This window comes from Gymnoscopelus braueri (assembly GCF_963280865.1).
Source record: "Gymnoscopelus braueri genome assembly, chromosome: 12".
Lineage (NCBI taxonomy): Eukaryota > Metazoa > Chordata > Actinopteri > Myctophiformes > Myctophidae > Gymnoscopelus > Gymnoscopelus braueri.
In genome coordinates, this window is record NC_137614.1 from 37,291,171 (window position 1) to 37,306,808 (window position 15,638).

Sequence of the window (15,638 nt, forward strand, 5' to 3'; positions counted from 1 at the left end):
AGGAAGACAGAAAGGACTCCAATGCCATTGTGCAGGGTTCCCCAATAGGCGGCCCACGGGCCATTTGCGACCCGCGAGAGGCAACTGGCCGGCCTGCGATGACCCTCTCATAAAACATATATATATATATTGAAAAAATATATATATCTGTATTACTGTTCAAGCAGACTGTAACAAACACATCTGTAAGTAAATTGTTGATTCTGGACTTATTTTGATTTTCAGTATGTACAACTACTGCTGTTAATCTGTATTACTTTTCAAGCAGACTGTAACAGCCAAATATTTTAAGTAAATGGTTGGTTCTCAACTTATTTTGCTTCCAGAGTGCATTTTTTCCTTGTGTGACCCCAACACAGGATTTAAGAATCCCAGGCCTGAAATAACACTGTGTCAAATTAGCTAGATTAGAGGAAAAAAAACGAATAAACTCAAAATGTACACAATTTCGGCTTCGCGCGAAAAACTGGGGGCAGGGCAGTCCGCCCTCTAGATATATTATAACTTGCAAACATTTGTAACTCAAGTCTTTCCTTCTAGGGGGTCCCTGGAACAAAATACTGTATGTAATGCTCGCTTTTAAAAATGTATATATTTAGATATATTTAGAAGATTTCCACAAATGTTCATGATTTTTAAAAAAAACTCGGTGCCGCGTTGTTGTGAGCTTGTAGATCTGAACAGCCAAATAAATCTAAAATGACAGAGATGCGTCCCAGGATTGAATGGGCTAACAGAGAATTTCTACATCGTAGTAGTCCTATTGCTACTTTTAGTTATAAAACAACAACACCACTGTCTGATATGTACTGGTTGAACCGGTCCACCATGTTTCTGCTGGTTGTGCTCATTGTTGCCTGTGGCCATGACATTTCCTTAATCATTCCCTAACCCCCACTGTCTATCCTCTCACTCAGGCTGGCACACCTGCAGCTGATCTGGAATTGCTGCCGCCCCAATCACAAGGCACTATAAAAGCCAGCCAGCTTCATTACTCCTGCTGACACAGACCCAGCAACATCTCAGAACCCACACCCTTGTTTATTCCGGCTAAAAGCCTTTGCTTTAAGTTGTTTACTTTAGTTTGGCCTGGAGATGGCCGGTAGTTACCTCTTTTCGTTTAGTTTTTAGTTCAGTGGAACTTGTTTTGTTAGGTAGGGAGGGGGGAGCAGCTTCGGCGTCCCTATAGACGAATCCACAGACGTGTTGCCTGTAGCTGCCTGTAGGCGGCCATTGCTGCGGTGCTGCGGTGTCGCGGTGCGGGGCGTTGATATCGCAGCTATGGCTGCCTACAGGCAGCGCGTCTGTGGATTCGTCTATAGGGGGTGGCCTGGTCCCCCCTCCATTTAAGTTTGCCGGCATCTCCAGGCCCCCTTTTTGAATTCCTCATTTGGTAAAGTATTTGGATTTAGTTTAATTGTTTGTTCCTTATTTCATCGTGGGAAGTAAATAAAATGATTTAAATCTTTGCAAATCATTTGGTGTCCATTTCATGTTGGGGTCTCCACTTCGAGCCATTGGTTTATTGTATTTACTGTGTGGAGACCATAACACTCATTCAGCTGTGGTGATGCTCACCCTTCTGGTTGTGCTCGTGGTCCATTACTTACCAGTCCAACCTGTCAAACAGGTTGATGCTCTGCCTACTGTTGGCTAACTGTACTCCCTGGTCTCTATACTGGAACACTTCCTTTACACATGGATGCTAGAACACCTTAGAAGGGCAGATGTAGATAGAAAGCATAGTCTGTTTGACGTTAAACTTAACTGAATCTCCAAAGTCGTCTAGAACACCACATTTATTTCGGACATGGCTGCTAAAACGGCGAGTAATGCAATCGTAGATGCACTTTCTGATCTGAGCAAGTTTAAGCTGGAGCAATTCCGTAGTGCTCTGTATAATCCCAAAGAAGGAGGTCCGCGCATTTATCGAAACGCAGTTGAGGATAAGAGTATCATAGAGATTACAGATACATTAGTTCAAAATTTCCTTGCGGACGGCGCTGTTAAAGTAACTGTGAATATTTTGAATGACATCAACTGCTTCAAAGTTGCAAGGGAACTAAAGCAATCGACAGGCACGTGTTTTTTTTAATCAAATCAAACTAGAATTGTCACCATAATTTACATGGCCACCAGGGCAGGAATTTCAGGAAGGCCACGAAGGCCATCCGTCGTTGCCCCTCACTTTGGCCTTGTGCCCCTCAAATAAATGGCATGCCCTGAGGCCACAGGGGCCACAGGGGCCTTAAGAGGATTTTAAACCCACAAAAGCACTATGGCGACGCATTGTGAGCTTGTAGATCTGCTATTTTCGAAAGATTTGTATACATTTTAATATTTATAGATTTTAAAACTTGTGAAATGGGACATTCTGCACAATGAGTACTTTCTACTTTAGTACGTACATTTTTAATTACGGACTTTTGCTTTTCTATATTGCAGTATTTATACTTTTACTTAAGTAAAAAATTTGAGTACTTTTTCCACCACTGATGATTACATCATTGCATTCCATTGATTCGGGTAATCAATCTTTTTAAAGATTTGATATTTACTGTTGTGAAACAGTCTGCCATGAGTCCATATTGTAGTCAGGTGGCTCTCAGCAAAAGTGCTGTTTCGGAGCAGATTAAGCACCACATTGCATTTCATGAGGCTTCTTTAAGACCCACTGATGGATTTATAGCCTATAGCAGTGGTTCTCAAACTTTTGCATGTCAAGGACCCCAATTCATATTGTAAAATCAATGTTAATTTAACTCTGAGAGTGTACAAATGGAACCAAATGGACCCGAGTTACAGATCCATAAGGGTCCATTTTGTTCCTATAAATCATTTAGCTGGGGACCCCCTGGTATCCCCTCAAGTACCCCTGGGGGTCCCCGGACCCCACTTTGAGAACCAATGGCCTATAAGAGCCCACTGGAAAAGTCGACACTCTCCAAAGAGCAGAATAAGGATTTTCAACGCAAGTAAAAGCTAAAAAAATATGTTGGAATTCCCATGTGTATTTTGAGACAGGACTCCCTATGGGGTCCCGGACCCCATGTTGAAGAGCCATGGATTACGTGTTATATCTTTTTCAGAACAACATGTTTTTACTGAAGCCTGTTGGAGGACACACAGCAGCAGGCTTTCCCACAAACTTTGACACAAATTCAATATTCATGACCTTGTGCTGAGCACAAGGTCATGCATATTTAATGTTTTACCAACGTGTGTCAGTATTTCTATTATAAACACTGGTTTATATTATAAACACTGATACACGTTGGTATAACATGAAATATTCATGAGCTTGTGCTGAGCTACAGTATATAAAGCTGAACCATCCTGGCTGCTACATTCTCATCAACCACGACGATGAAGGCTGCTGTTACTCTGTTGCTCCACCTGGTGATGCTGTCGTGTTTGTCTAGGACAGTGGTTCGAAGCCAGCTTGATGATGATGACCCCTGGTTTCTGTTGAAAGACAGGATGAACCTGTGGAATACTGGTAATATAAACTCTATTAATGTTTCTAGTGGAATACTGGTAATATAAACTCTATTAATGTTTCTAGTGGAATACTGGTAATATAAACTCTATTAATGTTTCTAGTGGAATACTGGTAATATAAACTCTATTAATGTTTCTAGTGGAATACTGGTAATATAAACTCTATTAATGTTTCTAGTGGAATACCGGTAACATAAACTCTATCAATGTTTCTAGTGGAATACCGGTAATATAAACTCTATTAATGTTTCTAGTGGAATACTGGTAATATAAACTCTATTAATGTTTCTAGTGGAATACTGGTAATAAAAACTCTATTAATGTTTCTAGTGGAATACCGGTAATATAAACTCTATTAATGTTTCTAGTGGAATACTGGTAATATAAACTCTATTAATGTTTCTAGTGGAATACTGGTAATAAAAACTCTATTAATGTTTCTAGTGGAATACTGGTAATATAAACTCTATTAATGTTTCTAGTGGAATACTGGTAATAAAAACTCTATTAATGTTTCCAGTGGAATAAAGGTAATATAAACTATAATAAATGTTTTAAGTGGAATAAAGGTAATATAAACTATAATAAATGTTTCTAGTGGAATAAAGGTAATATAAACTCTAATGTTTCTAATGGAATAAAGGTAATATAAACTCTAATAAATGTTTCTACTGAGAAGCAAACTAATCGTTTTCCTTTTCTGTTAGACGTGTGTCCTCAATCTGTTTACATTCACTATATAGTCTGGGAGAAACCTCAAATGTTCCAAAACCGTTTTCAAGGATTTTCCAGATTCAAATTCAAAAACAATAAAAGTAGCAGATCTACAAACTGGAGCTTGTGGATCTGCTACTTTTTATACTTTTTTGTGACGCTGTAGTATGATCAAGCAGGGCGTTCATTTACAACAACAAAAAACACACAAAGTTAAATATGCAATAAGAGGTTTCTGCCCGACAACAACATGTAAAAAGAGTATTTAAATGATTGTAAATGTTTCATTTAATGTGTGATTACAGCATTAGAGGACGACAAGTCGACCACGAGCCTACAGATTAAAGGTGAATTCATCGCACATAAACTTTAATCAATATTTCTACTGAGAATAACATTATGCAGTGGTGGAAAGTAACTAAGTACATTTACTCACTTTACTGATCTACAAGCTCACAAAGCTTCGCGATGCGACACATTGTTTTCAAATTATTTTATATATGTTGTGAAACTTGTGAAATCTGCATAATGAATTATGAATTATACTTTTGGTACCTAACTGAAGCCAATACTTTTGTACTTTTGCTCAAGTAAAAAACTGAGTGTTTCTACAGTGTGGTATTGATACTTTTACCTAAGTGAAAAGTATGAGTACGCCTACTTTTTCCACAAAAAAAGATCTAAAGTATACTAAAGGAGAAGAAAGGGAGTGGATAATCATTCAGATTTGAAAAGATTGGACTTTGTTTCACTGCTGCCTTTGTTGACATTCAGGAGTGTGTTGACATGATGACTGAGTGATAAGTCACTTGACTAATCTAATGTCCACAGTTGAATTACAGAGTTGCCTCAGAAGTTGGCAGATAACCTTTCGTGTGGTCACGGTGAACTGATAATAGAGTTGTTTTGATTTATAGACACATAGCATTTTCATATTGAGTGTATTGATATTTTTTTTTACTGAAGCGTAGACGTCGGTCACATCGTTTACATCGAGGAAAATACACGCTACAGTCGCATAGTGTTAAGGAGAACTCCTGGTGCTACGGACGGGCCAGTTGCACCACCTCACACTAAGTTCAAACTTAGCCTAGTTATAGCCTAAATGGCTTTTTAAAAAGCCATTTAACCCAATTAGCGAGGAAAGTATCTGTGTCATCTGTGTCATTTCTTTGGCTATTCAAAAATAGCAGATATACAAGCTCATAGCGCGGCACCGAGTGCCGCGCTATGAGCTTGTAGATCTGCTATTTTTTGTTTTTTTATGTGAAAATTTGTGCAAATCTTTAAATATTATATACATTTTTTAAATATATATTCAAAGATTTGCACTCATTTTCAAGATTTTTCAAAAAATAGCAGATCTACAAGCTCATAGCGCGGCACTCGGTGCCGCGCTATGAGCTTGTATATCTGCTGTTTTTGAATAGCCAAAGAAATCTAAACTGACAGAGACACTTTCCCGGATTGAATGTGTTTAAGCTATAACTAGGCTAAGTTTGAACTTAGTGTGAGGTGGTGCAACTGGCCCCAGAGCTACATCATACTATTCTGATTACATCAACCAAAGTCAAATGAATTCAGTGACTATTTTTCACCATTGTCAAGTGATCTTTATCCCTGCTGGTTTCAGGCCTAAATTCAAATAATCTTTATCCCTGCCGGTTTCAGGCCTAACGTCCAAACAGGAAGACATGGAGAAGACTGTGGAGGATACCACGAAACTGATTGCAGGTGAATTTATAGAAAAGCTTGTTATGAAATGATGTATAGGGCACAGCAGTGGCGGCCATTTTGTGGTGCAACAAACGGAAAGCCCATTATCTTTTCCCAAGCCGACTCAACTGAAACATCACTCACCAGCCTTAGCCAGAGGGAGACTCTCGACCCTTTAAGACCGGGAACGCATCTGTGTCATTTTAGATTTCTTTGGATATTCAAAAATAGCAGATATACAAGCTCATAGCGCGGCACCGCAAGGTTGTAGAGCTGCTATTTTTTTTAAATCTATAAACTTTGTGCAAATCTTTGAATGTACTGTATTTGTTTTAAAGTGAACATTTTTAAACTCCGATCTGTGCTTCTGGGGGTCCCTGGAACAACATATTTTGAGATGGGGGTCCGCGGCCAAATACATACCATTCTGGGGGTAGAATATATATTCAAAGATTTGCACACATTTTCAAATAGCAGATCTACAATAGAGCTTTATATCAGCTATTTTTTAATAGCCAAATAAATCTAAAGTGACACAGATGCGTTCACAGATTGAATGGGTTAAAGGACCACATGGTCCAATACAACTATACCTATATCGTTCACCATGGAATTGTTTTTTATAGTTGTTGTTGCCATCCACTTGACTTAGAACCATTTTTAAAACTATATATTTATAGCATAGTTATAGTGCTCACTGGTCAGTGTGAACGGGTCTTTAATCCAGTGGTTCCTAAACTGTTTAGCTCAAGACCCAAAAGAGAAATCGGATGTTTGCCTAGCTTGTGGATCTGCTATTTTCACTACATTTGTTTTCTAATTCATGGAATGTCTTTACATTTTCATTTTTGTTTTAAATCATTGAATTTGTTTTTAATTCATGAAAGATGAAGCTTTTTTTGTAATGTAATGTGCAGGCTGAAATGTCTGAAATTCTTTCTCTGTGATATGTTTTCCAGCCGAATTGGCTGCCAGTCAGAAGCAGGTCGAAGACCTCCGGACCGGACTCCAGAGCCTACAGATTCAGGTGGAGAACTGGAAGAGAGAAAGTGGAGGTAATTAGACCAGAATGATGTTCATCTACAAGCTCTACAAGCTCGCAAGATAGATCAGATCAGCTATTTTCGGACATTACGCCGTTAATCAAGGTCTGCCAAACTTTAGTCGACTATTCAACTGTAGATTTAGTCGACTCAAATCTTATGATATTCAGTGAACTAAAACTAGAATAAAACTAAAACATTTCAGATGATTAAAATGTGTCTAAAACCAAATCAAAGTCTGCTGTCAAAATTAAAGCTGCACTATGTGACTTTCCTCTTCTATCCCGGATTTAAACCCTGTTCCCTGTGCAAATGCTGACATTTTTACCATTGATCTAATAGAGCCTGCCTGCTTGGTCAGGGGATAAATTGAATCTTGACCATCAGGTCAAAATTTGTGTCCGATCCTGTGTCTAGGTGAGACATGACCTTTGACATGATCTAAATATCTCATTAGACACAGACGGGAACTACAAATTTCACGCCCACTTTTGAGACAGCGCCGCTACTCGAGGTCCGTGAGAACTATGAACTGCAGCTGCCAATGCATTCCCTATGAGAGGATATGAGTTGAGCCTACTTTTAAAATTATCCTACATTAACTGGAGACGATATAGATTTAAATAAAAATATGTTTCCAAATGTATGGAGTGTCTTTGTCAACATATCTTCTTGTTTTCTTAATAGTTGATAGTGTTTCATAATGTTAACACAGCAGAGGGGAGACGGCAGACAGACAAGTAGTCGCATTTCAGTGACATTACTGTCTTTACAAGTGCCGAGCGTCCACTCTGAAGTGGGGAATTCTCATCCCTTTCCCGACTGACTTTGTTCATATTTCTATATTTTGAATATATATTATCGCAGTAGGCTTATATTAATTTTCTACCCATCACGGAGCTCCGACGGTACATGACAAATTAAAACGTGTGGGTTTACCGTTGTTGTATTAACTTGCCTGAATGTAAGTTGGGGAAATAACCCAACTAAATGGAGGAGTGACATATCCCGACATTTTCAACAACTTAGTGAATACTCCAGGTTAGTATTAATATACAAATAGCCTTGCAAGTTGCTGTTTGGATAATTGTCCAAAATAAATAGCCTATAAAAATGATACATGAGAGACACAAACGTATCTGGGTATTGAAAACCTCAAGGGATGCGTCCGTGACGTATATACCATGCGACCACTTAAACCTTAGATTTCAGATGCTAGAACTTTTGACACACTGATGGAGTATATTATAGTATATTCTGGGTTGTATATTGAGATGGCAGGTAAGTCACATTAAAAAGGACAAACCAAACAAATGGGACACTTTATTAGAACACAAAAAATAAATCGCTGGTAAAATGATTTATTCCATGATTGAAGTAAATGGCATGGTATGACTCAATATGAAGGGTTAAATGAAGAAAGTGCAGTGTATAAAACATCTTATTCAAGAAATATAACATCTATTCAAGAAATATATCATATGACAAGACAGAGCTTTTCTGATCTCCCAAAACAAGCTTCCACTTTGACATGTTTTGAGATGGTGTAACAGTCAGCACAATTGAATGTCCTGTACCAAACGGTTGCCATCCTGAAATTCAAGATTTCTTGCTTGAATGTGACAGAGCTAGAGAAGTATGGCTTCAATATTGAAAAAACTAATCATGCCGGTATGGTATATTCAGACAGAAAATTCAGAAGGAAAAACATGATTTATTTAGGTGGCTTGCGTTGTATTGGCAAAACAAGATGCAAAATATCACTAGGTCAAGCAATTCAAAGTGCCTTACACAAAACATTAAGCATTGAGACATTGATAGAGAGAATTAAGACAATATTAAAAATAGGACCTAGAGAGAGAGAGAGGCAGTGTGTGTCTGGGGGAATCAGAATCAGAATCAGAATCAGTTTTATTGTCACATCACAGGTTTACAAGGTAAAAAAGTGGGTGAAATTCTTTTTTGTACATCGTTCCCATCGCAACGTTAGTTTCCATAGAAAGAAGAGGGGGGGGGAGAAGAAGAGGGTGGGGGGCAGGTGGGAAGGAGATCAAAACAAGAGAGCAACAGAAGGCCAGACAAGTTATCTACATATTTACAAATTACCTGAGATAATAAAAAAAACTAAAAAAACTAAACTAAGGTGCCTGAGCATAGCAGCAATGTATTGTATACTGTGCATGTTATACTTATACTGTGCATGATAGACAATGGACGTTAAGGTGCTTAGAGGAAAAGGAGCACAATAAAAAAAGACCCAAAAAAAGTCAGTGCGTTATACAAGGGATTAAGGTGCAAAAGGTCAGTGCGTGTCCACCTAGAGTGGACTGACCCTAGTATAATCCGCAAGTAGCTCCATGAGGGAGTGCAACAAAAAGTCATTTGTACCTGGTGTAGTCCACAGGTGTGTCCGACCATGGCAATAGTCACAATTTGATTTTCCCTGTTCAGGAGTGATCCCTGGGGCTCGAAGCTGTAAACAACTGAAAGAGGGGCTGAATGTGAATGAAGGTGAGGTGATTCATTCATTCAGGACACAGCAGCTTCACTGCTCCCTTTCTATTTGGTGGTTTTTTTTCCCACTTTGTGTTGACTTTTATTTGCCCCATGTTTGTTCCTCTTCTACCCTTCAGATGGCATTTACCGCCTTACTACTGCTGATGGTGGGGAATATCAGACTTTCTGTGACATGACAACTGCAGGTGGTGGCTGGACGTTGGTAGCGAGTGTTCATGAGAACAACATGAATGGTAAATGTACAGTGGGTGACCGCTGGACCTCAGAGCAGGGCAACAATGCCAACCTGCCAGGCGGTGATGGCAACTGGGCCAACAGAAACACATTCGGAACAGCAGAGGGGGCTACCTCTGATGATTTCAAGGTACAGTATGTCGCTTTTTGACTGATCACTCAATGATCTCAGTATTAATGCCTGATGTGCAGTTGAAAGAAGAGAATGGGAGCATTGCTTTAATTTGACTTCTGTGTCTAGTATAACCCCCAAGGTCCCATCTTACTCATGAAGACACACACATAGGCCTATGCAAGCCAGTCTCTAAATGTTTCGCTCAACTAGAGACATTCAAACAGCTTTCTTTGCTAAAACTGGGTGAATGAAAACAATTATAGTAAAATAAAAAAGAAGCTATCCAATATCCTTAAGGCGGTCCTTCATATTAGGATTGTGATAATGATTTGTTTCCAAAGCAGTGGGCGTAGGTTTGTTAGCGGCCGCTCTACCATTGTAGCAACTACATTGAATTTAGATGTTACAGTATCTTATCTACAGTATTGTGTTCTACATAATAGCCTACATATGTATAATATTTCATTCATTTCATGTATTTGTTCACCCAATTATATTTCTTTGACAGAATCCTGGCTACTATGAAATTGAGGCAGGGGATGTAGCAGTGTGGCACGTTCCCAACATCACTCCAGTGAGCAACTGGAGGACCGCTGCTATCCTACGATACCACACCACCAATCAGTTCTTGAAAGAGTATGGTGGGAACCTCTTCAACCTTTACCAAGTAAGATCAACTGAATGTCACGTTGTAACTACATCAGCATGTAGGCCTAATGTAGCTGAAATGCTCCTATCAGAATGACATCTCACCTTTTTTTATAACTATTGATTGTATGATTAAGATAAGAAATGTTATCCTTTGTTGGCAAGGTCAGTATTTATGTTATACATCATAACAAATTACGCTAAAACAGTGTATGACTACTGTATTTATCTGATTCTTATTCTACCCCCTTTTTTTCCCATTCTTAAGAGGTACCCAGTAAAATATGATGCAGGGAATTGCAAAACTAACAATGGACCATCCATCCCTATTACATACGACTTTGGGAATGATGACACCGTAAGAAACTTCTATGGGCCCCATTCAAGAGGTAAGTTTTATAGTATGTTAGGACGCAGTATGGTGTGTGATTGACTGCTGACATGGCTGAGAAAAGACAAGAGCCTGCACATTGGTGCACACTACAAACTTTTCACTTTCATTATAATTAGAACAACATTTCGCTCCTATTTAAATCTTTATCAGACAAAGATCCACATATAGAAACATCCAATAAGGAGAGACAGAGAAAGAGACAGAGACAGAGAGGGAGATACAAGTAGTAGCCACAAATGATGAAAAAATGACTGGCCAATAATCCCAAATTAGCTACTGTACCTATAGAATCGGTGCTGTTATATCAAGTTATTCAAGTGTACCACCTGGTTATATCTCACATATCAGAATCAAGAACAATCTTCTACTACTACTACCACCACCACCACCACCACCACCACCACCACCACCACCACCACCACTACTACTACTACTACTACTACTACTACTACTACTACTACTACTACTACTACTAATAATAATAATAATAATACAAACACATCATGTGTGTAATATATTATTCTATGCAATATATGTATAATACTGTACTATAATATTAATACAAAGTTTTATGTATTTATTGTGTTCTCCTTCAGGTGAGTTAGAACCAGGCTACATCTCCTTCAGAGGTATCAATGGGGAACGTGCTGCCTTGGCCTTGTGCTCTGGATTGAAGCCTATTGGCTGCAATGTTGAACATGTGAGTATACTCTCTAGCTAAGGGAGGGACAGGAGGTGCTCAGGCACCCTCTTGTTTTTGTACCATCCATTTATTCCTCTTCTTTTCTCTTCTTTTACTGAACTCAGTGGTGTGTGTGTGTGTGTGTGTGTGTGTGTGTGTGTGTGTGTGTGTGTGTGTGTGTGTGTGTGTGTGTGTGTATGTGTGTGTGTGTGTGTGTGTGTGTGTGTGTGTGTGTGTGTGTGTGTGTGTGTGTGTGTGTGTGTGTGTGTGTGTGTGCGCGCGCTCGTGCGTGCGTGCGTGCGTGGGTGCGTGTGTGTGTGTGTGTGTGTGTGTGTGTGTGTGCGCATTGCATTGCATGCATTTCTACATGTTTATAGTATTGCATCGGTGGAGGAGGATACTTCCCAGAGGCAGCTCCTAGTCAGTGCGGTGACTTCAGTGCCTTCGACTGGAATGGCTATGGGACCAACAGCGGTCATAGTGCATCCAAGGAAATTACAGAGGCTGCCGTGCTGATCTTCTCTCGCTGAGGTTCCTTCATGGTCCTCCAACCACTGACCTTTGGCTTTAAACTATTCACAAGATATGTTACTTGCTGGTTACTGGTCTCTTTGCTTTCTGCGACTGATTACTATGTTCTCTCTCTCTCTCAAAAAAAAATAAAGAAGTTGAAAGATTTTATGAATTATGAAATAGATTTTTCAATTTGATTTCATTTCTTTTGATTATTGTAAACTTATTGAATTCATAATATCTTCTATATTATTTACGATCTTTTATCTGATTAATTCGAAAGAGCCGGGCATAGCCTAAAGGAACACGTTTGGAGACAAAGAGGCAATCGAACGTAGCGCTTGCTGTCTGACCATCTCTGTGTTGTTGAGTGGACGGAATGGCTGGGCCTGAAACATATATTTATAGATGCAAAATGCCTATTTGTTAAGAAATGCATGGTTACGGATTCATTAATGTTTATAAGACACTGGTTAATTGTTTATAAATACTTAACTAAGGATTTGTTAGTGTTTATAAGACACTGTTCCCACTTTAGACCAGGTAGCTGCAAAAGGTGATAATAAATGCATTATTAACGATTTGTTGATGTTTATAAGACACTGTTTAAATGTTAATAAATACTTAACCCTGGATTTAATGTTTATAAGACACTGTTCCCACTTTAGACCAGGTAGCTGCAAAAAGTGTTAATACATGCATTAATGTTTATAAGACACTGTTTAAATGTTAATTAATATGTAACTGAGGATTTGTTAATATTTATAAGACACTGCCACTTTAGACCAGGTAGCTGCAAAAAGTGTTAATAAATGCATTATTAACGATTTGTTGATGTTTATAAGACACTGTTTAAATGTTATAAATATTTAACCAAGGATTTGTTTTTAAGACACTGTTCCCACTTTAGACCAGGTAGCTGCAAAAAGTGTTAATAAATGCATTATTAACGATTTGTTGATGTTTATAAGACACTTGTTAAATGTTAATAAATACTTAACTAAGGATTTTTTAATGTTTATAAGACACTGCTCCCACTTTAAACGAACGTCCTATTAACAAACATTAATTAACAGTTAATAAACAACTTATCTTATGGTTATTAACAGTTAATGAATGTTTATAAGACACTGTTCCCACTTTAAACGAACGTCCTATTAACAAACATTAACTAACAGTTAATAAACAACTTATTGAATAATTATTAACAGTTAATGAATGTTTATAAGACACTGTTCCCACTTTAAACGAACGTCCTATTAACAAACATTAATTAACAGTTAATAAACAACTTATTAAATACTTATTAACAGTTAATGAATGTTTATAAGACACTGTTCCCACTTCAAACGAACGTCCTATTAACAAACATTAATTAACAGTTAATAAACAACTTATTAAATACTTATTAATAGTTAATAAACTACTTATAAGATAGTTATTAACCCTATTCTGTGTTTATAAACATTTATAAAGCATTGAACGTCCTATTAACAAACATTAATTAACAGTTAATAAACTACTTATAAGATAGTTATAAACAAATATTAAGGTTTATAAGCATCTTATAAGTTGTTTATTTATTGTTAATAAGTGTCGTGTTAATAGTATTTATAATGCTTTATAAACGTTTATAAACACAGAATAAAGTTAATAACTATCTTATAAGTAGTTTATTAACTGTTAATAAGTATTTAATAAGCTGTCTATTATTTGTTAATTCATGTTTGTTAATAGGACGTTCAATGCTTTATAAACGTTTATAAACACAGAATAAGGTTAGTAACTATCTTATAAGTAGTGTATTAACTGTTAATAAGTATTTAATAAGTTGTCTATTATTTGTTAATTAATGTTTGTTAATAGGACGTTCAAGGCTTTATAAACGTTTATAAACACAGAATAAGGTTAATAACTATCTTATAAGTAGTTTATTAACTGTTAATAAGTTGTTAATAAGTTGTTTATTAACTGTTAATTAATGTTTGTTAATAGGACGTTAGTTTAAAGTGCTACCCATGATGGTTCTTATCATGTGTCATGAATATCCATACATCTGTTTTACATTTTGAATTTGACCTTGATTGTGACCTTTGATGACACAAAAGTAGGTTAAATCATCTTTTCATGGCAGCGTTTTTTTTTTTTTTGAATATTTTATTAGGCAAAAAATGTAAAACAGCACAGTTACATTTAAAATACTCTGTCTAAAAGGTCCGTTCATAAAAGTCCTTGTTTCCAATGAGGGCCTTGGTATTCAATTCATAGGCATATATAGTGGCACCACAGTTCAAATATCATTACAAAATAAACAGCAAAAAAAAAAAAACACTATGTACAACAAAAAAAAAAAAAAAAGAGGGGAAAAAAAAAAAAAAAAAATACAAGAACAGGGGGGGGGGGGGTCTGCTGTCTAACAGGAAAATGGTACTACCTCCTCCTTTGGCCTCCTGAAAGGTGATTTTTTAAGGCTCTTTTAAATGAGCCCAGCGAACTGCATTTTTTGAGGGATGGAGTTAGACTATTCCAATCCTGGGTGGCAGTGCTGTAGAAGGAGAATTTGCCCATGTTTGTTTTATGGGTGGGTGGTACCAAATTGTTGTTAACGCTCCCTCTGGTATTGTGACTGTGGGTGTCGCTAACCTTTTGGAGGTATTTACTCAGATATGCGGGAATAGGGGGCATATCGGGCAAATTTGCATTTACAATTTTGAAGGCCAGTCCCATTTTTAGTTGTTTAACCCTGTCTTCCACCCTGAGCCAGCCTAGGCTGGCAAAATGGGTGGGAGAAAGGTGGGTCATGGGCCCCAATCCGAGGAGTAGCCGAATCAGTTTGTTTTGGGAGGTTTGAAGCTTAGTCTTCAGTGACACTGAGGTGTTGGAGTACCAGGAGGTGCAAGCATAGTCAAAAAGTGGTTGAATCAGGGCCCCAGAGAGGGTCCTGAGGGCCTGAGGGTTGACAAAAGAGGAAACTCTGCCCATAAATTTGGTTCTCTGGTTTACTCTTTTGACCACCTTTGTAGCCATGCTTTCACCTGTCAGGTATTTGTCAAGAACACAACCCAAATAGGTAATCTCTTCTTAGAGATAATTGTGTCATCGACTTTGACCTTGAAATCATTTACATCCATCTGTCTGAGGGAATGTTTGGTCCCAAAGAGAATGGATTCAGTTTTCCCAAGGTGTAGTGACAGTTTGTTATCGGTAAGCCAAGTACGGATTTTTGAGAGTTCGGAGCTGAGCGCCTCCTCAACTTGCAACTTGTCCTCTCCCGAGATCAGGAGTGCCGAGTCATCAGCGAACAGGAACAATTTGCAGTTACAGGCAGCACTCATGTCGTTAATGTATAGAAGAAACAGTAAAGGCCCTAGAATGCTGCCCTGAGCATATTGATCATTCTCACAAAGTTTCATGAAAATCTATCAATATGTTATTTAGTTCACAGGCAAGCATGTCCAGACAGTATATGGTACAATGCATATTTATTCTTTCTTCTTTTTCATCATTATTATTCAATCAGTGATCAGTCATAGCTTTACACATCTGTCATTTACTGTATGG

General features: G+C 37.9%; 2 protein-coding genes across 2 annotated transcripts in view; one reads left to right on the top strand and one right to left on the bottom strand.

Moving 5' to 3' along the window:
- Positions 1 to 15,638, bottom strand: part of e2f1 (E2F transcription factor 1) — a 67,069-nt gene that overhangs the window by 28,878 nt on the left and 22,553 nt on the right. The window lies entirely within an intron of this gene.
- LOC308096542 (intelectin-like) lies at positions 3,367 to 12,094 on the top strand (the record flags this gene model as incomplete). The annotated part of the gene is made up of 10 exons (XM_080443959.1): positions 3,367 to 3,499; positions 4,521 to 4,562; positions 5,887 to 5,949; positions 6,891 to 6,986; positions 9,426 to 9,485; positions 9,608 to 9,855; positions 10,349 to 10,507; positions 10,757 to 10,877; positions 11,479 to 11,582; positions 11,942 to 12,094. The coding sequence occupies 10 exons, from the start codon at positions 3,367 to 3,369 to the stop codon at positions 12,092 to 12,094; spliced, it is 1,179 nt and encodes a 392-aa protein (XP_080300085.1).